A 21,766-nucleotide genomic window follows, 5' to 3' on the forward strand; every position below is an offset into this window, starting at 1 on the left:
GTAGGGTGGTATTATACATGTTGTATTGTAGTGGTGGTATTATACATGTTGTATTGTAGTGGTGGTATTATACATGTTGTATTGTAGTGGTGGTATTATACATGTTGTATTGTAGTGGTGGTATTATACATGTTGTATTGTAGTGGTGGTATTATACATGTTGTATTGTAGTGGTGGTATTATACATGTTGTATTGTAGTGGTGGTATTATACATGTTGTATTGTAGTGGTGGTATTATACATGTTGTATTGTAGTGGTGGTATTATACATGTTGTATTGTAGTGGTGGTATTATACATGTTGTATTGTAGTGGTGGTATTATACATGTTGTATTGTAGTGGTGGTATTATACATGTTGTATTGTAGTGGTGGTATTATACATGTTGTATTGTAGTGGTGGTATTATACATGTTGTATTGTAGTGGTGGTATTATACATGTTGTATTGTAGTGGTGGTATTATACATGTTGTATTGTAGTGGTGGTATTATACATGTTGTATTGTAGTGGTGGTATTATACATGTTGTATTGTAGTGGTGGTATTATACATGTTGTATTGTAGTGGTGGTATTATACATGTTGTATTGTAGTGGTGGTATTATACATGTTGTATTGTAGTGGTGGTATTATACATGTTGTATTGTAGTATGTAGTGGTGGTATTATACATGTTGTATTGTAGTGGTGGTATTATACATGTTGTATTGTAGTGGTGGTATTATACATGTTGTATTGTAGTGGTGGTATTATACATGTTGTATTGTAGTGGTGGTATTATACATGTTGTATTGTAGTGGTGGTATTATACATGTTGTATTGTAGTGGTGGTATTATACATGTTGTATTGTAGTGGTGGTATTATACATGTTGTATTGTAGTGGTGGTATTATACATGTTGTATTGTAGTGGTGGTATTATACATGTTGTATTGTAGATATGTAGTGGTGGTATTATACATGTTGTATTGTAGTGGTGGTATTATACATGTTGTATTGTAGTGGTGGTATTATACATGTTGTATTGTAGTGGTGGTATTATACATGTTGTATTGTAGTGGTGGTATTATACATGTTGTATTGTAGTGGTGGTATTATACATGTTGTATTGTAGTGGTGGTATTATACATGTTGTATTGTAGTGGTGGTATTATACATGTTGTATTGTAGTGGTGGTATTATACATGTTGTATTGTAGTGGTGGTATTATACATGTTGTATTGTAGTGGTGGTATTATACATGTTGTATTGTAGTGGTGGTATTATACATGTTGTATTGTAGTGGTGGTATTATACATGTTGTATTGTAGTGGTGGTATTATACATGTTGTATTGTAGTGGTGGTATTATACATGTTGTATTGTAGATATGTAGTGGTGGTATTATACATGTTGTATTGTAGTGGTGGTATTATACATGTTGTATTGTAGTGGTGGTATTATACATGTTGTATTGTAGATATGTAGTGGTGGTATTATACATGTTGTATTGTAGTGGTGGTATTATACATGTTGTATTGTAGTGGTGGTATTATACATGTTGTATTGTAGTGGTGGTATTATACATGTTGTATTGTAGTGTAGTGGTGGTATTATACATGTTGTATTGTAGTGGTGGTATTATACATGTTGTATTGTAGTGGTGGTATTATACATGTTGTATTGTAGTGGTGGTATTATACATGTTGTATTGTAGTGGTGGTATTATACATGTTGTATTGTAGTGGTGGTATTATACATGTTGTATTGTAGTGGTGGTATTATACATGTTGTATTGTAGTGGTGGTATTATACATGTTGTATTGTAGTGGTGGTATTATACATGTTGTATTGTAGTGGTGGTATTATACATGTTGTATTGTAGTGGTGGTATTATACATGTTGTATTGTAGTGGTGGTATTATACATGTTGTATTGTAGTGGTGGTATTATACATGTTGTATTGTAGTGGTGGTATTATACATGTTGTATTGTAGTGGTGGTATTATACATGTTGTATTGTAGTGGTGGTATTATACATGTTGTATTGTAGTGGTGGTATTATACATGTTGTATTGTAGTGGTGGTATTATACATGTTGTATTGTAGTGGTGGTATTATACATGTTGTATTGTAGTGGTGGTATTATACATGTTGTATTGTAGTGGTGGTATTATACATGTTGTATTGTAGTGGTGGTATTATACATGTTGTATTGTAGTGGTGGTATTATACATGTTGTATTGTAGTGGTGGTATTATACATGTTGTATTGTAGTGGTGGTATTATACATGTTGTATTGTAGTGGTGGTATTATACATGTTGTATTGTAGTGGTGGTATTATACATGTTGTATTGTAGTGGTGGTATTATACATGTTGTATTGTAGTGGTGGTATTATACATGTTGTATTGTAGTGGTGGTATTATACATGTTGTATTGTAGTGGTGGTATTATACATGTTGTATTGTAGTGGTGGTATTATACATGTTGTATTGTAGTGGTGGTATTATACATGTTGTATTGTAGTGGTGGTATTATACATGTTGTATTGTAGTGGTGGTATTATACATGTTGTATTGTAGTGGTGGTATTATACATGTTGTATTGTAGTGGTGGTATTATACATGTTGTATTGTAGTGGTGGTATTATACATGTTGTATTGTAGTGGTGGTATTATACATGTTGTATTGTAGTGGTGGTATTATACATGTTGTATTGTAGTGGTGGTATTATACATGTTGTATTGTAGTGGTGGTATTATACATGTTGTATTGTAGTGGTGGTATTATACATGTTGTATTGTAGTGGTGGTATTATACATGTTGTATTGTAGTGGTGGTATTATACATGTTGTATTGTAGTGGTGGTATTATACATGTTGTATTGTAGTGGTGGTATTATACATGTTGTATTGTGATGTAGTGGTGGTATTATACATGTTGTATTGTAGTGGTGGTATTATACATGTTGTATTGTAGTGGTGGTATTATACATGTTGTATTGTAGTGGTGGTATTATACATGTTGTATTGTAGTGGTGGTATTATACATGTTGTATTGTAGTGGTGGTATTATACATGTTGTATTGTAGTGGTGGTATTATACATGTTGTATTGTAGATATGTAGTGGTGGTATTATACATGTTGTATTGTAGTGGTGGTATTATACATGTTGTATTGTAGTGGTGGTATTATACATGTTGTATTGTAGTGGTGGTATTATACATGTTGTATTGTAGATATGTAGTGGTGGTATTATACATGTTGTATTGTAGTGGTGGTATTATACATGTTGTATTGTAGATATGTAGTGGTGGTATTATACATGTTGTATTGTAGTGGTGGTATTATACATGTTGTATTGTAGTGGTGGTATTATACATGTTGTATTGTAGTGGTGGTATTATACATGTTGTATTGTAGTGGTGGTATTATACATGTTGTATTGTAGTGGTGGTATTATACATGTTGTATTGTAGTGGTGGTATTATACATGTTGTATTGTAGTGGTGGTATTATACATGTTGTATTGTAGTGGTGGTATTATACATGTTGTATTGTAGTGGTGGTATTATACATGTTGTATTGTAGTGGTGGTATTATACATGTTGTATTGTAGTGGTGGTATTATACATGTTGTATTGTAGTATGTAGTGGTGGTATTATACATGTTGTATTGTAGTGGTGGTATTATACATGTTGTATTGTAGATATGTAGTGGTGGTATTATACATGTTGTATTGTAGATATGTAGTGGTGGTATTATACATGTTGTATTGTAGTGGTGGTATTATACATGTTGTATTGTAGTGGTGGTATTATACATGTTGTATTGTAGTGGTGGTATTATACATGTTGTATTGTAGTGGTGGTATTATACATGTTGTATTGTAGTGGTGGTATTATACATGTTGTATTGTAGTGGTGGTATTATACATGTTGTATTGTAGTGGTGGTATTATACATGTTGTATTGTAGTGGTGGTATTATACATGTTGTATTGTAGTGGTGGTATTATACATGTTGTATTGTAGTGGTGGTATTATACATGTTGTATTGTAGTGGTGGTATTATACATGTTGTATTGTAGTGGTGGTATTATACATGTTGTATTGTAGTGGTGGTATTATACATGTTGTATTGTAGTGGTGGTATTATACATGTTGTATTGTAGTGGTGGTATTATACATGTTGTATTGTAGTGGTGGTATTATACATGTTGTATTGTAGTGGTGGTATTATACATGTTGTATTGTAGTGGTGGTATTATACATGTTGTATTGTAGTGGTGGTATTATACATGTTGTATTGTAGTGGTGGTATTATACATGTTGTATTGTAGTGGTGGTATTATACATGTTGTATTGTAGTGGTGGTATTATACATGTTGTATTGTAGTGGTGGTATTATACATGTTGTATTGTAGTGGTGGTATTATACATGTTGTATTGTAGTGGGTGGTATTATACATGTTGTATTGTAGTGGTGGTATTATACATGTTGTATTGTAGTGGTGGTATTATACATGTTGTATTGTAGTGGTGGTATTATACATGTTGTATTGTAGTGGTGGTATTATACATGTTGTATTGTAGTGGTGGTATTATACATGTTGTATTGTAGTGGTGGTATTATACATGTTGTATTGTAGTGGTGGTATTATACATGTTGTATTGTAGTGGTGGTATTATACATGTTGTATTGTAGTGGTGGTATTATACATGTTGTATTGTAGTGGTGGTATTATACATGTTGTATTGTAGTGGTGGTATTATACATGTTGTATTGTAGTGGTGGTATTATACATGTTGTATTGTAGTAGTAGTGGTGGTGTTATACATGTTGTATTGTAGTGGTGGTATTATACATGTTGTATTGTAGTGGTGGTATTATACATGTTGTATTGTAGTGGTGGTATTATACATGTTGTATTGTAGTGGTGGTATTATACATGTTGTATTGTAGTGGTGGTATTATACATGTTGTATTGTAGTGGTGGTATTATACATGTTGTATTGTAGTGGTGGTATTATACATGTTGTATTGTAGTGGTGGTATTATACATGTTGTATTGTAGTGGTGGTATTATACATGTTGTATTGTAGTGGTGGTATTATACATGTTGTATTGTAGTGGTGGTATTATACATGTTGTATTGTAGTGGTGGTATTATACATGTTGTATTGTAGTGGTGGTATTATACATGTTGTATTGTAGTGGTGGTATTATACATGTTGTATTGTAGTGGTGGTATTATACATGTTGTATTGTAGTGGTGGTATTATACATGTTGTATTGTAGTGGTGGTATTATACATGTTGTATTGTAGTGGTGGTATTATACATGTTGTATTGTAGTGGTGGTATTATACATGTTGTATTGTAGTGGTGGTATTATACATGTTGTATTGTAGTGGTGGTATTATACATGTTGTATTGTAGTGGTGGTATTATACATGTTGTATTGTAGTGGTGGTATTATACATGTTGTATTGTAGTGGTGGTATTATACATGTTGTATTGTAGTGGTGGTATTATACATGTTGTATTGTGGTGGTGGTATTATACATGTTGTATTGTAGTGGTGGTATTATACATGTTGTATTGTAGTGGTGGTATTATACATGTTGTATTGTAGTGGTGGTATTATACATGTTGTATTGTAGTGGTGGTATTATACATGTTGTATTGTGGTGGTGGTATTATACATGTTGTATTGTAGTGGTGGTATTATACATGTTGTATTGTAGTGGTGGTATTATACATGTTGTATTGTAGTGGTGGTATTATACATGTTGTATTGTAGTGGTGGTATTATACATGTTGTATTGTAGTGGTGGTATTATACATGTTGTATTGTAGTGGTGGTATTATACATGTTGTATTGTAGTAGTGGTATTATACATGTTGTATTGTAGTGGTGGTATTATACATGTTGTATTGTAGTGGTGGTATTATACATGTTGTATTGTAGTGGTGGTATTATACATGTTGTATTGTAGTGGTGGTATTATACATGTTGTATTGTAGTGGTGGTATTATACATGTTGTATTGTAGTGGTGGTATTATACATGTTGTATTGTAGTGGTGGTATTATACATGTTGTATTGTAGTGGTGGTATTATACATGTTGTATTGTAGATATGTAGTGGTGGTATTATACATGTTGTATTGTAGTGGTGGTATTATACATGTTGTATTGTAGTGGTGGTATTATACATGTTGTATTGTAGTGGTGGTATTATACATGTTGTATTGTAGTGGTGGTATTATACATGTTGTATTGTAGTGGTGGTATTATACATGTTGTATTGTAGTGGTGGTATTATACATGTTGTATTGTAGTGGTGGTATTATACATGTTGTATTGTAGTGGTGGTATTATACATGTTGTATTGTAGTGGTGGTATTATACATGTTGTATTGTAGTGGTGGTATTATACATGTTGTATTGTAGTGGTGGTATTATACATGTTGTATTGTAGATATGTAGTGGTGGTATTATACATGTTGTATTGTAGTGGTGGTATTATACATGTTGTATTGTAGTGGTGGTATTATACATGTTGTATTGTAGTGGTGGTATTATACATGTTGTATTGTAGTGGTGGTATTATACATGTTGTATTGTAGATATGTAGTGGTGGTATTATACATGTTGTATTGTAGTGGTGGTATTATACATGTTGTATTGTAGAGGTGGTATTATACATGTTGTATTGTAGTGGTGGTATTATACATGTTGTATTGTAGTGGTGGTATTATACATGTTGTATTGTAGTGGTGGTATTATACATGTTGTATTGTAGTGGTGGTATTATACATGTTGTATTGTAGTGGTGGTATTATACATGTTGTATTGTAGTGGTGGTATTATACATGTTGTATTGTAGTGGTGGTATTATACATGTTGTATTGTAGATATGTAGTGGTGGTATTATACATGTTGTATTGTGGTGGTGGTATTATACATGTTGTATTGTAGTGGTGGTATTATACATGTTGTATTGTAGTAGTGGTATTATACATGTTGTATTGTAGTGGTGGTATTATACATGTTGTATTGTAGTGGTGGTATTATACATGTTGTATTGTAGTGGTGGTATTATACATGTTGTATTGTAGTGGTGGTATTATACATGTTGTATTGTAGATATGTAGTGGCGTAATCATTTTATATGATGTACAGTTTTATATTTAGTTTTATATGTAATATAAATGCTTTAATATGTTTGGACCCCAAGAAGAGTAGCTGCTGCCTTGGCAGGAACTGAATGGGGATCCATAATAAACCCCAGGAAGAGTAGCTGCTGCCTTGGCAGGAGCTAAAGGGGATACATAATAAACCCCAGGAAGAGTAGCTGCTGCCTTGGCAGGAACTAAAGGGGATACATAATAAACCCCAGGAAGAGTAGCTGCTGCCTTGGCAGGAACTAATGGGGATCCATAATAAACCCCAGGAAGAGTAGCTGCTGCCTTGGCAGGAACTAACGGGGATCCATAATAAACCCCAGGAAGAGTAGCTGCTGCCTTGGCAGGAACTAAAGGGGATACATAATAAACCCCAGGAAGAGTAGCTGCTGCCTTGGCAGGAACTAAAGGGGATACATAATAAACCCCTGGAAGAGTAGCTGCTGCCTTGGCAGGAACTAACGGGGATCCATAATAAACCCCAGGAAGAGTAGCTGCTGCCTTGGCAGGAACTAATGGGGATCCATAATAAGCCCCAGGAAGAGTAGCTGCTGTCTTGGCAGGAACTAACGGGGATCCATAATAAACCCCAGGAAGAGTAGCTGCTGCCTTGGCAGGAACTAATGGGGATCCATACTAAACCCCAGGAAGAGTAGCTGCTGCCTTGGCAGGAACTAATGGTGATCCATAATAAACCCCAGGAAGAGTAGCTGCTGCCTTGGCAGGAACTAATGGGGATCCATAATAATCCCCAGGAAGAGTAGCTGCTGCCTTGACAGGAAGTAATGGGGATCCATAATAAACCCCAGGAAGAGTAGCTGCTGCCTTGGCAGGAACTAATGGGGATCCATAATAAACCCCAGGAAGAGTAGCTGCTGCCTTGGCAGGAAGTAATGGGGATCCATAATAAACCCTAGGAAGAGTAGCTGCTGCCTTGGCAGGAAGTAATGGGGATCCATAATAAACCCCAGGAAGAGTAGCTGCTGACTTGGCAGGAACTAATGGGGATCCATAATAAACCCCAGGAAGAGTAGCTGCTGCCTTGGCAGGAAGTAATGGGGATCCATAATAAACCCTAGGAAGAGTAGCTGCTGCCTTGGCAGGAATTAATGGGGATCCATAATAAACCCCAGGAAGAGTAGCTGCTGACTTGGCAGGAACTAACGGGGATCCATAATAAACCCCAGGAAGAGTAGCTGCTGCCTTGGCAGGAACTAATGGGGATCCATAACAAACCCCAGGAAGAGTAGCTGCTGCCTTGGCAGGAACTAACGGGGATCCATAATAAACCCCAGGAAGAGTAGCTGCTGCCTTGGCAGGAACTAACGGGGATCCATAATAAACCCCAGGAAGAGTAGCTGCTGCCTTGGCAGGAACTAACGGGGATCCATAATAAACCCCAGGAAGAGTAGCTGCTGCCTTGGCAGAAACTAATGGGGATCCATAATAAACCCCAGGAAGAGTAGCTGCTGTCTTGACAGGAACTAATGGGGATCCATAATAAACCCCAAGAAGAGTAGCTGCTGCCTTGGCAGGAACTAATGGGGATCTATAATAAACCCCAGGAAGAGTAGCTGCTGCCTTGGCAGGAACTAATGGGGATCCATAATAAACCCCAGGAAGAGTAGCTGCTGTCTTGACAGGAACTAATGGGGATCCATAATAAACCCCAGGAAGAGTAGCTGCTGCCTTAGCAGGAACTAATGGGGATCCATAATAAAAACCCAGGAAGAGTAGCTGCTGCCTGGGCAGGAACTAATGGGGATCCATAATAAACCCCAGGAAGAGTAGCTGGTGCCTTGGCAGGAACTAATGGGGATCCATAATAAACCCCAGGAAGAGTAGCTGCTGCCTTGGCAGGAACTAATGGGGATCCATAATAAACCCCAGGAAGAGTAGCTGCTGCCTTGGCAGGAACTAATGGGGATTCATAATAAACCCCAGGAAGAGTAGCTGCTGTCTTGACAGGAACTAATGGGGATCCATAATAAACCCCAGGAAGAGTAGCTGCTGCCTTAGCAGGAACTAATGGGGATCCATAATAAACCCCAGGAAGAGTAGCTGCTGCCTGGGCAGGAACTAATGGGGATCCATAATAAACCCCAGGTAGAGTAGCTGCTGCCTTGGCAGGAACTAATGGGGATCCATAATAAACCCCAGGAAGAGTAGCTGCTGCCTTGGCAGGAACTAATGGGGATCCATAATAAACCCCAGGAAGAGTAGCTGCTGCCTTAGCAGTATCTAATGGGGATCCATAATAAACCCCAGGAAGAGTAGCTGCTGCCTTAGCAGGAACTAATGGGGATCCATAATAAACCCCAGGAAGAGTAGCTGCTGCCTTGGCAGGAACTAATGGGGATCCATAATAAACCCCAGGAAGAGTAGCTGCTGCCTTGGCAGGAACTAATGGGGATCCATCATAAATACAAATACACTGGAGAGATAGGGGAGAAAGTGTGTGTGTGTGTCTCGTACCAACAGTGTGTATGGGCTGTCTGTAGGGCAGTAGACCAAAGCTGTACTGGAACACTCCTCTCCCGGTGAACAGCGGCAGTGCCACTCCCATGAGCCTTTGCAGGTGGTCCTGTAGCCAGCGAAGCGGCGAGCCGGTAGGGTTGGTCATCTGGTCGAAGAGCTCATTCTCCCCAAAGGAGAACACAGGTACTAGCTGGGCCCTACGAGACATTATATATACACTGGACATTACACTAACCAGCAGGGTTGGTCATCTGGTCGAAGAGCTCATTCTCCCCAAAGGAGAACACAGGTACTAACTGGGCCCTATAGATACAGTACATTAACATAAAATCAAGCTTTATTTCTACAGTACATTTCAGGCATGGATTCAACGCAATGCGCTTCATGGAATTTTTTTGCAATACTACACAACAAACGTAAGAGGATAAAAAACTAAAGAATAACAATGAAAGCTGAATGAATAAAAGCACCCTAAGGAAAATTAAAGCTGAAAAGGTATGTTTTAAGATCTCTTTTAAAAATGTCCCCATTTAGGGCCCCTCAGGTTATCTGGCAGGCTATTGCAGAGGCTGGGGGCATAGTAACTAAAGGCTGCCTCTCCATGCCTCTTGGTCTCTCCATGCCTCTTGGTCTCTCCATGCCTCTTGGTCCTGGGCTTTGGGATAGTTAAAAGGTTGTCTCTCCATGCCTCCTGGTCCTAGGCTTTGGGATAGTTAAAAGGCTGTCTCTCCATGCCTCTTGGTCCTGGGCTTTGGGATAGTTATAAGGCTGTCTCTCCATGCCTCCTGGTCCTAGGCTTTGGGATAGTTATAAGGCTGTCTCTCCATGCCTCTTGGTCCTGGGCTTTGGGATAGTTAAAAGGCTTCCTCTCCATGCCTCTTGGTCCTGGGCTTTGGGATAGTTAAAAAGCGGTCTCTCCATGCCTCTTGGACCTAGGCTTTGGGATAGTTATAAGGCTGTCTCTCCATGCCTCTTGGTCCTGGGCTTTGGGGTAGTTAAAAGGCTGTCTCTCCATGCCTCTTGGTCCTAGGCTTGGGGATAGTTATAAGGCTGCCTCTCCATGCCTCTTGGTCCTAGGCTTTGGGATAGTTAAAAGGCTGTCTCTCCATACCTCTTGGTCCTAGGCTGGGGGCATAGTAACTAAAGGCTGTCTCTCCATGCCTCTTGGTCCTAGGCTTTGGGATAGTTAAAAGGCTGTCTCTCCATGCCTCTTGGTCCTAGGCTTTGGGATAGTTAGAAGGCTGTCTCTCCATGCCTCTTGGTCCTGGGCTTTGGGATAGTTAAAAGGCTGTCTCTCCATGCCTCTTGGTCCTAGGCTTTGGGACAGTTAAAAGGCTGTCTCTCCATGCCTCTTGGTCCTAGGCTTTGGGATAGTTATAAGGCTGTCTCTCCATGCCTCTTGGTCCTGGGCTTTGGGGTAGTTAAAAGGCTGTCTCTCCATGCCTCTTGGTCCTAGGCTTGGGGATAGTTATAAGGCTGCCTCTCCATGCCTCTTGGTCCTAGGCTTTGGGATAGTTAAAAGGCTGTCTCTCCATACCTCTTGGTCCTAGGCTGGGGGCATAGTAACTAAAGGCTGTCTCTCCATGCCTCTTGGTCCTAGGCTTTGGGATAGTTAAAAGGCTGTCTCTCCATGCCTCTTGGTCCTAGGCTTTGGGATAGTTAGAAGGCTGTCTCTCCATGCCTCTTGGTCCTGGGCTTTGGGATAGTTAAAAGGCTGTCTCTCCATGCCTCTTGGTCCTAGGCTTTGGGACAGTTAAAAGGCTGTCTCTCCATGCCTCTTGGTCCTAGGCTTTGGGATAGTTAAAAGGCCAGTGGACCTGAGGGACCTACTGGGTACATAACTTAAAGCATGTCTGACATGTATTGGGGTGCACAATCATGGATTGATTTAAAAACCAATAGAAGAATCTTAAAATTAATCTTAAAAACTCACAGGCAGCCAGTGCAGAGCCTTTAAAATCAAATCAAATGTTTGTCACTTGCACCAAATAGAACAGGTGTAGAACTTACTGTGAAATGCTTACTTACAAGCCCTTAACCGACCATGCCGTTTTAAGAGAATAAGATTTAAGAAAATATTTTCCAAATAAACTAAAGTAAAAATAAATAAAATATCACAATAAAAATTACAATATCGAGGCTATATACAGGGGGTACCGGTACAGAGTCAATGTGGAGGCTATATACAGGGTGTACCGGTACAGAGTCAATGTGGAGGCTATATACAGGGTGTTACAGTACAGAGTCAATGTGGAGGCTATATACAGGGTGTTACAGTACAGAGTCAATGTGGAGGCTATATACAGGGGGTACCGGTACAGAGTCAATGTGGAGACTATATACAGGGGGTACCGGTACAGAGTCAATGTGGAGACTATATACAGGGGGTACTGATACAGAGTCAATGTGGAGACTATATACAGGGGGTACCGGTACAGAGTCAATGTGGAGGCTATATACAGGGTGTTACGGTACAGAGTCAATGTGGAGGCTATATACAGGGGGTACCGGTACAGAGTCAATGTGGAGGCTATATACAGGGGGTATTGGTACAGAGTCAATGTGGAGGCTATATACAGGGTGTTACGGTACAGAGTCAATGTGGAGGCTATATACAGGGGGTTACGGTACAGAGTCAATGTGGAGGCTATATACAGGGGGTTACGGTACAGAGTCAGTGTGGAGGCTATATACAGGTGGTACCAATACAGAGTCAATGTGGAGGCTATATACAGGGGGTACCGGTACAGAGTCAATGTGGAGGCTATATACAGGGTATTACGGTACAGAGTCAATGTGGAGACTATATACAGGGTGTTACGGTACAGAGTCAATGTGGAGGTTATATACAGGGTGTTACGGTACAGAGTCAATGTGGAGGCTATATACAGGTGGTACCAATACAGAGTCAATGTGGAGGCTATATACAGGGGGTTACGGTACAGAGTCAATGTGGAGGCTATATACAGGTGGTACCGGTACAGAGTCAATGTGGAGGCTATATACAGGGTGTTACGGTACAGAGTCAATGTGGAGGCTATATACAGGGGGTTACGGTACAGAGTCAATGTGGAGGCTATATACAGGGTATTACGGTACAGAGTCAATGTGGAGGCTATATACAGGTGGTACCGGTACAGAGTCAATGTGGAGGCTATATACAGGGGGTTACGGTACAGAGTCAATGTGGAGGCTATATACAGGGGGTTACGGTACAGAGTCAATGTGGAGGCTATATACAGGGGGTTACGGTACAGAGTCAATGTGGAGGCTATATACAGGGGGTTACGGTACAGAGTCAATGTGGAGGCTATATACAGGGGGTACCGGTACAGAGTCAATGTGGAGACTATATACAGGGGGTACTGGTACAGAGTCAATGTGGAGGCTATATACAGGGGGTACCGGTACCGAGTCAATGTGGAGGCTATATACAGGGGGTACCGGTACAGAGTCAATGTGGAGGCTATATACAGGGGGTACCGGTACCGAGTCAATGTGGAGGCTATATACAGGGGGTACCGGTACAGAGTCAATGTGGAGGCTATATACAGGGGGTACCGGTACCGATTCAATGTGGAGGCTATATACAGGGGGCACTGGTACAGAGTCAATGTGGAGGCTATATACATGGTGTTACGGTACAGAGTCAATGTGGAGGCTATATACAGGGGGTACCGGTACAGAGTCAATGTGGAGGCTATATACAGGGTATTACGGTACAGAGTCAATGTGGAGGCTATATACAGGGGGTACCGGTACAGAGTCAATGTGGAGGCTATATACAGGGTATTACGGTACAGAGTCAATGTGGAGGCTATATACAGGGGGTACCGGTACAGAGTCAATGTGGAGGCTATATACAGGGGGTACCGGTACAGAGTCAATGTGGAGACTATATACAGGGGGTACCGGTACAGAGTCAATGTGGAGGCTATATACAGGGGGTACCGGTACAGAGTCAATGTGGAGGCTATATACAGGGGGCACTGGTACAGAGTCAATGTGGAGACTATATACAGGGTGTTACGGTACAGAGTCAATGTGGAGACTATATACAGGGGGTACCGGTACAGAGTCAATGTGGAGGCTATATACAGGGGGTACCGGTACAGAGTCAATGTGGAGGCTATATACAGGGGGTACCAGTACAGAGTCAATGTGGAGGCTATATACAGGGTGTTACGGTACAGAGTCAATGTGGAGGTTAAATACAGGGGGTACCGGTACAGAGTCAATGTGGAGGCTATATACAGGGAAAACCGGTACAGAGTCAATGTGGAGGCTATATACAGGGGGTACCGGTACCGAGTCAATGTGGAGGCTATATACAGGGGGTACCGGTACAGAGTCAATGTGGAGACTATATACAGGGGGTACCGGTACCGAGTCAATGTGGAGGCTATATACAGGGGGTACCAGTACAGAGTCAATGTGGAGGCTATATACAGGGGGTACCGGTACAGAGTCAATGTGGAGGCTATATACAGGGGGTACCGGTACAGAGTCAATGTGGAGGCTATATACAGGTGGTACCGGTACAGAGTCAATGTGGAGGCTATATACAGGGTGTTACGGTACAGAGTCAATGTGGAGGCTATATACAGGGGGTACCGGTACAGAGTCAATGTGGAGACTATATACAGGGGGTACCGGTACCGAGTCAATGTGGAGGCTATATACAGGGGGTACCAGTACAGAGTCAATGTGGAGGCTATATACAGGGGGTACCGGTACAGAGTCAATGTGGAGGCTATATACAGGGGGTACCGGTACAGAGTCAATGTGGAGGCTATATACAGGGGGTACCGGTACAGAGTCAATGTGGAGGCTATATACAGGAGGTACCGGTACAGAGTCAATGTGGAGGCTATTTACAGGGTGTTACAGTACAGAGTCAATGTGGAGGCTATATACAGGGTGTTACGGTACAGAGTCAATGTGGAGGTTAAATACAGGGGGTACCGGTACAGAGTCAATGTGGAGGCTATATACAGGGGATACCGGTACAGAGTCAATGTGGAGGCTATATACAGGGGGTACCGGTACAGAGTCAATGTGGAGGCTATATACAGGGTGTTACAGTACAGAGTCAATGTGGAGGCTATATACAGGGTGTTACGGTACAGAGTCAATGTGGAGGTTAAATACAGGGGGTACCGGTACAGAGTCAATGTGGAGGCTATATACAGGGGATACCGGTACAGAGTCAATGTGGAGGCTATATACAGGGGGTACCGGTACAGAGTCAATGTGGAGGCTATATACAGGGGGTACCGGTACAGAGTCAATGTGGAGGCTATATACAGGGGGTACCGGTACAGAGTCAATGTGGAGGCTATATACAGGGTGTTACGGTACAGAGTCAATGTGGAGGCTATATACAGGGGGTACCGGTACAGAGTCAATGTGGAGGCTATATACAGGGGGTACCGGTACAGAGTCAATGTGGAGGCTATATACAGGGGGTACCGGTACAGAGTCAATGTGGAGGCTATATACAGGGGGTACCGGTACAGAGTCAATGTGGAGGCTATATACAGGGTATTACGGTACAGAGTCAATGTGGAGGCTATATACAGGGTGTTACGGTACAGAGTCAATGTGGAGGCTATATACAGGTGGTACCGGTACAGAGTCAATGTGGAGGCTATATACAGGTGGTACCGGTACAGAGTCAATGTGGAGGCTATATACAGGGGGTACCGGTACAGAGTCAATGTGGAGGCTATATACAGGGGGTTACGGTACAGAGTCAATGTGGAGGCTATATACAGGGTGTTACGGTACAGAGTCAATGTGGAGGCTATATACAGGGGGTACCGGTACAGAGTCAATGTGGAGGCTATATACAGGGGGTACCGGTACAGAGTCAATGTGGAGGCTATATACAGGGTGTACCGGTACAGAGTCAATGTGGAGGCTATATACAGGGTGTACCGGTACAGAGTCAATGTGGAGGCTATATACAGGGTGTTACGGTACAGAGTCAATGTGGAGGCTATATACAGGGGGTACCGGTACAGAGTCAATATGGAGTCTATATACAGGGGGTACCGGTACAGAGTCAATGTGGAGGCTATATACAGGGGGTACCGGTACAGAGTCAATGTGGAGACTATATACAGGGTGTACCGGTACAGAGTCAATGTGGAGGCTATATACAGGGGGTACCGGTACAGAGTCAATGTGGAGGCTATATACAGGGGGTTACGGTACAGAGTCAATGTGGAGGCTATATACAGGGGGTACCTGTACAGAGTCAATGTGGAGGCTATATACAGGGGGTACCGGTACAGAGTCAATGTGGAGGCTATATACAGGGTGTTACGTTACAGAGTCAATGTGGAGGCTATATACAGGGTGTTACGGTACAGAGTCAATGTGGAGGCTATATACAGGGGGTACCGGTACAGAGTCAATGTGGAGGCTATATACAGGGTGTTACGGTACAGAGTCAATGTGGAGGCTATATACAGGGTATTACGGTACAGAGTCAATGTGGAGGCTATATACAGGTGGTACCGGTACAGAGTCAATGTGGAGGCTATATACAGGGTATTACGGTACAGAGTCAATGTGGAGGCTATATACAGGGGGTACCGGTACAGAGTCAATATGGAGTCTATATACAGGGGGTACCGGTACAGAGTCAATGTGGAGGCTATATACAGGGGGTACCGGTACAGAGTCAATGTGGAGACTATATACAGGGTGTACCGGTACAGAGTCAATGTGGAGGCTATATACAGGGTGTACCGGTACAGAGTCAATGTGGAGGCTATATACAGGGTGTACCGGTACAGAGTCAATGTGGAGGCTATATACAGGGTATTACGGTACAGAGTCAATGTGGAGGCTATATACAATGACGGCCTACCCCGAACAAACCTGGACGACGCTGCTCCAATTGTGCGCCCCCCTATGGGAATCCCAATCACGACCGGTTGTGGTACAGCCTGGAATTGAACCAGGGTCTGTAGTGAAGGCCTCTAGCACTGAGAGGCAGTGCCTTAGAACGCTGCTCCACCCGGGATGAACAATATTCTCACATAGGTGTTCCTTTTGTCTAGGTGGGAAAGGGTAGAGTGGAGTGCATTTCAGATTGCGTCACCTGTGGATATGTTGGGGCGGTATGCGAATTGGAGTGGGTCTAGGGTTTCTGCAATGATGGTGTTGATTGACCACTCTTTCAAGTGACTTCATTACTACAGAGGTGAGTGCTACGGGGCAGTAGTCATTTAGACAGGTTACTTTCGCTTTATTGGGCACAGGGAAAATGCTCACATCAGCTACGGAGAGCGTGATCACACAGTCATCCAGAACAGATAGTGGTCTCGTATTATATGCTTCAGTGTTGCTTGCCTCGAGGAGAGCATGAAAGGCATTTAGCTCGTCTGGTAGGCTCGCGTCACTGGGCAGCTTGCGAATGGGTTTCCCTTTGTAGTCCGTAATAGTTTGCAAGCCCTGCCACATCTGACCAGAGTCAGAGCAGGTGTAGTAGGATTCAATCTTTGTATTGAGGGTTTGCCTGTTTGATGATTCATCTGATAGCAGGATTTTTTATAATCATCTGGATTAGCATCTCGCTCCTTGAAAGCGGCAGCTCTAGCCTTTAGTTCGGTGTGGATGTTGCCTGTAATGCATGGCTTTTCTACATAGTAGCATAATAGTGAAGACATCAAACTATGAAATAACACATTTGGAATAATGTACTAAGAAAAAAAAGTGTTAAACAAATTAAAATATATTTTATAAGTAGCCACCCTTTGCCTTGATGACAGCTTTGCACAGTCTTGGCATTCTCTCAACCAGCTTCACCTGGAATGCTTTTCCAACATTCTTGAAGGAGTTCCCACATATGCTGAGCACTTGTTGGCTGCTTTTCCTTCACTCTGAGGTCCAACTCATCCCAAACTATCTCAATTGGGTTGAGGTCGGGTGATTGTGGAGGCCAGGTCATCTGATGCAGCACTCCATCACTCTCCTTCTTGGTCAAATAGCCCTTACACAGCCTGGATGTGTGTTGGGTCATTGTCCTGTTGAAAAATAAATGATAGTCCCACAAAGCTCAAAGCAGTTGGGATGGCGTGTCACTGCAGAATGCTGTGGTAGTCATGCTGGTTAAGTGTGCTGTGAATTCTAAAGAAATCACCAACGGTGTCACCAGCAAAGCACCCCCACACCATCACACCTCCATGCTTCAAGGTGGGAACCACACATGCGGAGATCATCCATTCACCTACTCTGCGTCTCACAAAGACGCGCCGTTTGGAACCAAAAATCTAAAATTTAGACTCATCAGACCAAAGGACAGATTTCCACCGATCTAATTTCCATTGCTCATGTTTCTTGGCCCAAACAGGACTCTTCTTCTTATTGGTGTCCTTTAGTAGTGGTTTATTTGCAGCAATTCGACCACGAAGGCCTGAAGCATTTAGTTGGGCTGCAATTTGTGAGGCTGGTAACTCTACTCCACTCTTCTGGGAAGGCTTTCCACTAGATGTTGGAACATTGCTGCTATAACAGCCTCCACTCTTCTGGGAAGGCTTTCCACTAGATGTTGGAACATTGCTGCTATAACAGCCTCCACTCTTCTGGGAAGGCTTTCCACTAGATGTTGGAACATTGCTGCTGTAACAGCCTCCACTCTTCTGGGAAGGCTTTCCACTAGATGTTGGAACATTGCTGCTGTAACAGCCTCCACTCTTCTGGGAAGGCTTTCCACTAGATGATGGAACATTGCTGCTGCAACAGCCTCCACTCTTCTGGGAAGGCTTTCCACTAGATGTTGGAACATTGCTGCTATAACAGCCTCCACTCTTCAGGGAAGGCTTTCCACTAGATATTGGAACATTGCTGTGAGGACTTGCTTCCATTCAGCCACAAGAGCATTAGTGAGGTCCGGCACTGATGTTAGGAGATTAGGCCTGGCTCGCAGTCGGCGTTCCAATTCATCCCAAAGGTGTTCGATGGGGTTCAGGTCAGGGCTCTATGCAGGCCAGTCAAGTTTTCCCACACCGATCTCCACAAACAATTTCAGTATTGACCTTACTTTGTGCACAGGGGAATTGTCATGCTGAAAAAGTAAAAGGTCTTCCCCAAAAACTGTTTCCACAAAGTTGGGAGCACAGAGGCGTCTAGAATGTAGTTTCCCTTGACTGGAACTAAGGGCTCTACCCCGAAACATGAAAAACAGCCCCAGACTATTATTCCTCCTCCACCAAACTTTACAGTTGGCACTATGCATTCGGGCAGGTAGCGTTCTCCTGGCATCCGCCAAACCCAGATTCATCCGAAGGACTGCTAGATGGTGAAGCGTGATTCATCACTCCAGAGAATGAGTTTCCACTGCTCCAGAGTCCAATGCTTTACACCACTCCAGCCGACGCTTGGCATTGCGCATGGTGATCTTAGGTTTGTGTGCGACTGCTCGGCCATGGAAATCCATTTCATGAAGCTCCCGATGAACAGTGATTGTGCTGACGTTGCTTCCAGAGGCAGTTTGGAACTCTGTAGTGAGTGTTGCAACGGAGGACAGACTAGTCTTATGCGCCAGGCACTTCAGCACTCGGCAGTCCCGTTCGGTGAGCATGTGTGTTCTACCACAGCGGATGGGCTGTGTTTCCCCTATATGTTTCCACTTACCAATAACATCATTTACAGTTGACCGGGGCAGCTCTAGCAGGATAGAATTTCTAAAAACTGACTTGACGGATCCTACGTCGGTGCCCCGTTGAAAGTCATTAAGCTCTTCAGTACGGGATTGCATGGTTGTGTGGATATTAACATGACACTGGGACCAGCTGGGTGTTAACATTACACTGGGACCAGCTGGATATTAACATGACACTGGGACCAGCTGGATGTTACCATGACACTGGGACCAGCTGGGTGTTAACATGACACTGGGACCAGCTGGATATTAACATGACACTGGGACCAGCTGGGTATTAACATGACACTGGGACCAGCTGGATATTAACATGACACTGGGACCAGCTGGATATTAACATGACACTGGGACCAGCTGGATATTAACATGACACTGGGACCAGCTGGATATTAACATGACACTGGGACCAGCTGGATATTAACATGCCACTGGGACCAGCTGGATATTAACATGCCACTGGGACCAGCTGGATATTAACATGACACTGGGACCAGCTGGATATTAACATGACACTGGGACCAGCTGGATATTAACATGACACTGGGACCAGCTGGATATTAACATGACACTGGGACCAGCTGGATATTAACATGACACTGGGACCAGCTGGATATTAACATGACACTGGGACCAGCTGGATATTAACATGACACTGGGACCAGCTGGATATTAACATGACACTGGGACCAGCTGGATATTAACATGACACTGGGACCAGCTGGATATTAACATGACACTGGGACCAGCTGGATATTAACATGACACTGGGACCAGCTGGATATTAACATTACACTGGGACCAGCTGGATATTAACATGACACTGGGACCAGCTGGATATTAACATGACACTGGGACCAGCTGGATATTAACATGACACTGGGACCAGCTGGATATTACCACGACACTGGGACCAGCTGGATATTAACATGACACTGGGACCAGCTGGATATTAACATTACACTGGGACCAGCTGGATATTAACATTACACTGGGACCAGCTGGATATTAACACGACACTGGGACCAGCTGGATATTAACATGACACTGGGACCAGCTGGATATTAACATGACACTGGGACCAGCTGGATATTAACATTACCCTGGGACCAGCTGGATATTAACATTACACTGGGACCAGCTGGATATTACCATTACACTGGGACCAGCTGGGTATTAACATTACACTGGGACCAGCTGGATATTAACATTACACTGGGACCAGCTGGATATTAACATGACACTGGGACCAGCTGGGTATTAACATTACACTGGGACCAGCTGGATATTAACATTACACTGGGACCAGCTGGATATTAACGTTACACTGGGACCAGCTGGGTGTTACCATGACACTGGGACCTGAGCACCACACACATACAGTTTATTAACATTAAACACACCACACGTAATATTGAATTACTATATTCAATACACGCGTTTCAGATGTGTTTCAAACCTACCCGTGTTTCAGACATCTATCCATGTTTCCCACCTACCCGTGTTTCCCACCTACCCATGTTTTACATCTACCCGTGTTTTACATCTACCCGTGTTTCCCACCTACCCGTGTTTCCCACCTACCCGTGTTTCAGACATCTATCCATGTTTCCCACCTACCCGTGTTTTACATCTACCCGTGTTTCCCACCTACCCGTGTTTTACATCTACCCGTGTTTCCCACCTACCCGTGTTTCCCACCTACCCGTGTTTCAGACCTACCCGTGTTTCAGACCTACCCGTGTTTCAGACCTGCCCAGGTTTCAGACCTGCCCAGGTTTCAGACCTGCCCAGGTTTCAGACCTGCCCAGGTTTCAGACCTGCCCAGGTTTCAGACCTACCCGTTTTTCCCACCTACCCGTGTTTCAGACCTACCCGTGTTTCAGACCTGCCCAGGTTTCAGACCTGCCCAGGTTTCAGACCTGCCCAGGTTTCAGACCTGCCCAGGTTTCAGACCTGCCCAGGTTTCAGACCTGCCCTGGTTTCAGACCTACCCGTGTTTTAGTGCCAATTTGATGAATCCCTTGCGGTGTAGAATCTGAAGGGTGAGAGCTCCTGGCCGGGCGTCTAGAGCCTCTGGAGCGCCCCCTACAGCCACCACCGCCACATTACCTCCTCTAGAAGCTGAGAGCAGGTAGGACAGACTGGCTTTCTCACTGGATACCAGACCTGGCATGAACACATAATACACACACATTACACACACACCTTAACCCCAATTACACACACACACCCTAAACCTAATTACACACACACAATACACACACACCCTAACCATAACCACACACCCTAACCGTAATCACACACCCTAACCATAATCACACACCCTAACCGTAATCACACACACACACACCCTAACCATAATCACACACCCTAACCGTAATCACACGCCCTAACCGTAACCACACACCCTAACCATAATCACACACCCTAACCGTAATCACACA

At 42.8% G+C, this 21,766-nt stretch overlaps 1 protein-coding gene across 3 annotated transcripts in view; it reads right to left on the minus strand.

The window, feature by feature from the left end:
• LOC129866010 (2-acylglycerol O-acyltransferase 1-like) overlaps window positions 1-21,766 on the minus strand; it is an 81,730-nt gene that overhangs the window by 10,326 nt on the left and 49,638 nt on the right. For all 3 annotated transcript variants that reach the window (XM_055939147.1, XM_055939146.1, XM_055939148.1), the window contains exons 4-5: window positions 21,314-21,488; window positions 9,644-9,843 (exon numbers count right to left, since the gene is read on the minus strand). In XM_055939147.1, the coding sequence (XP_055795122.1) occupies window positions 9,644-9,843; window positions 21,314-21,488 (375 nt within the window). The remainder of the gene's footprint in view (window positions 1-9,643; window positions 9,844-21,313; window positions 21,489-21,766) is intronic.

The sequence above is a fragment of the Salvelinus fontinalis genome, chromosome 11 (assembly GCF_029448725.1).
Source record: "Salvelinus fontinalis isolate EN_2023a chromosome 11, ASM2944872v1, whole genome shotgun sequence".
Taxonomy (NCBI): Eukaryota; Metazoa; Chordata; class Actinopteri; order Salmoniformes; family Salmonidae; genus Salvelinus; species Salvelinus fontinalis.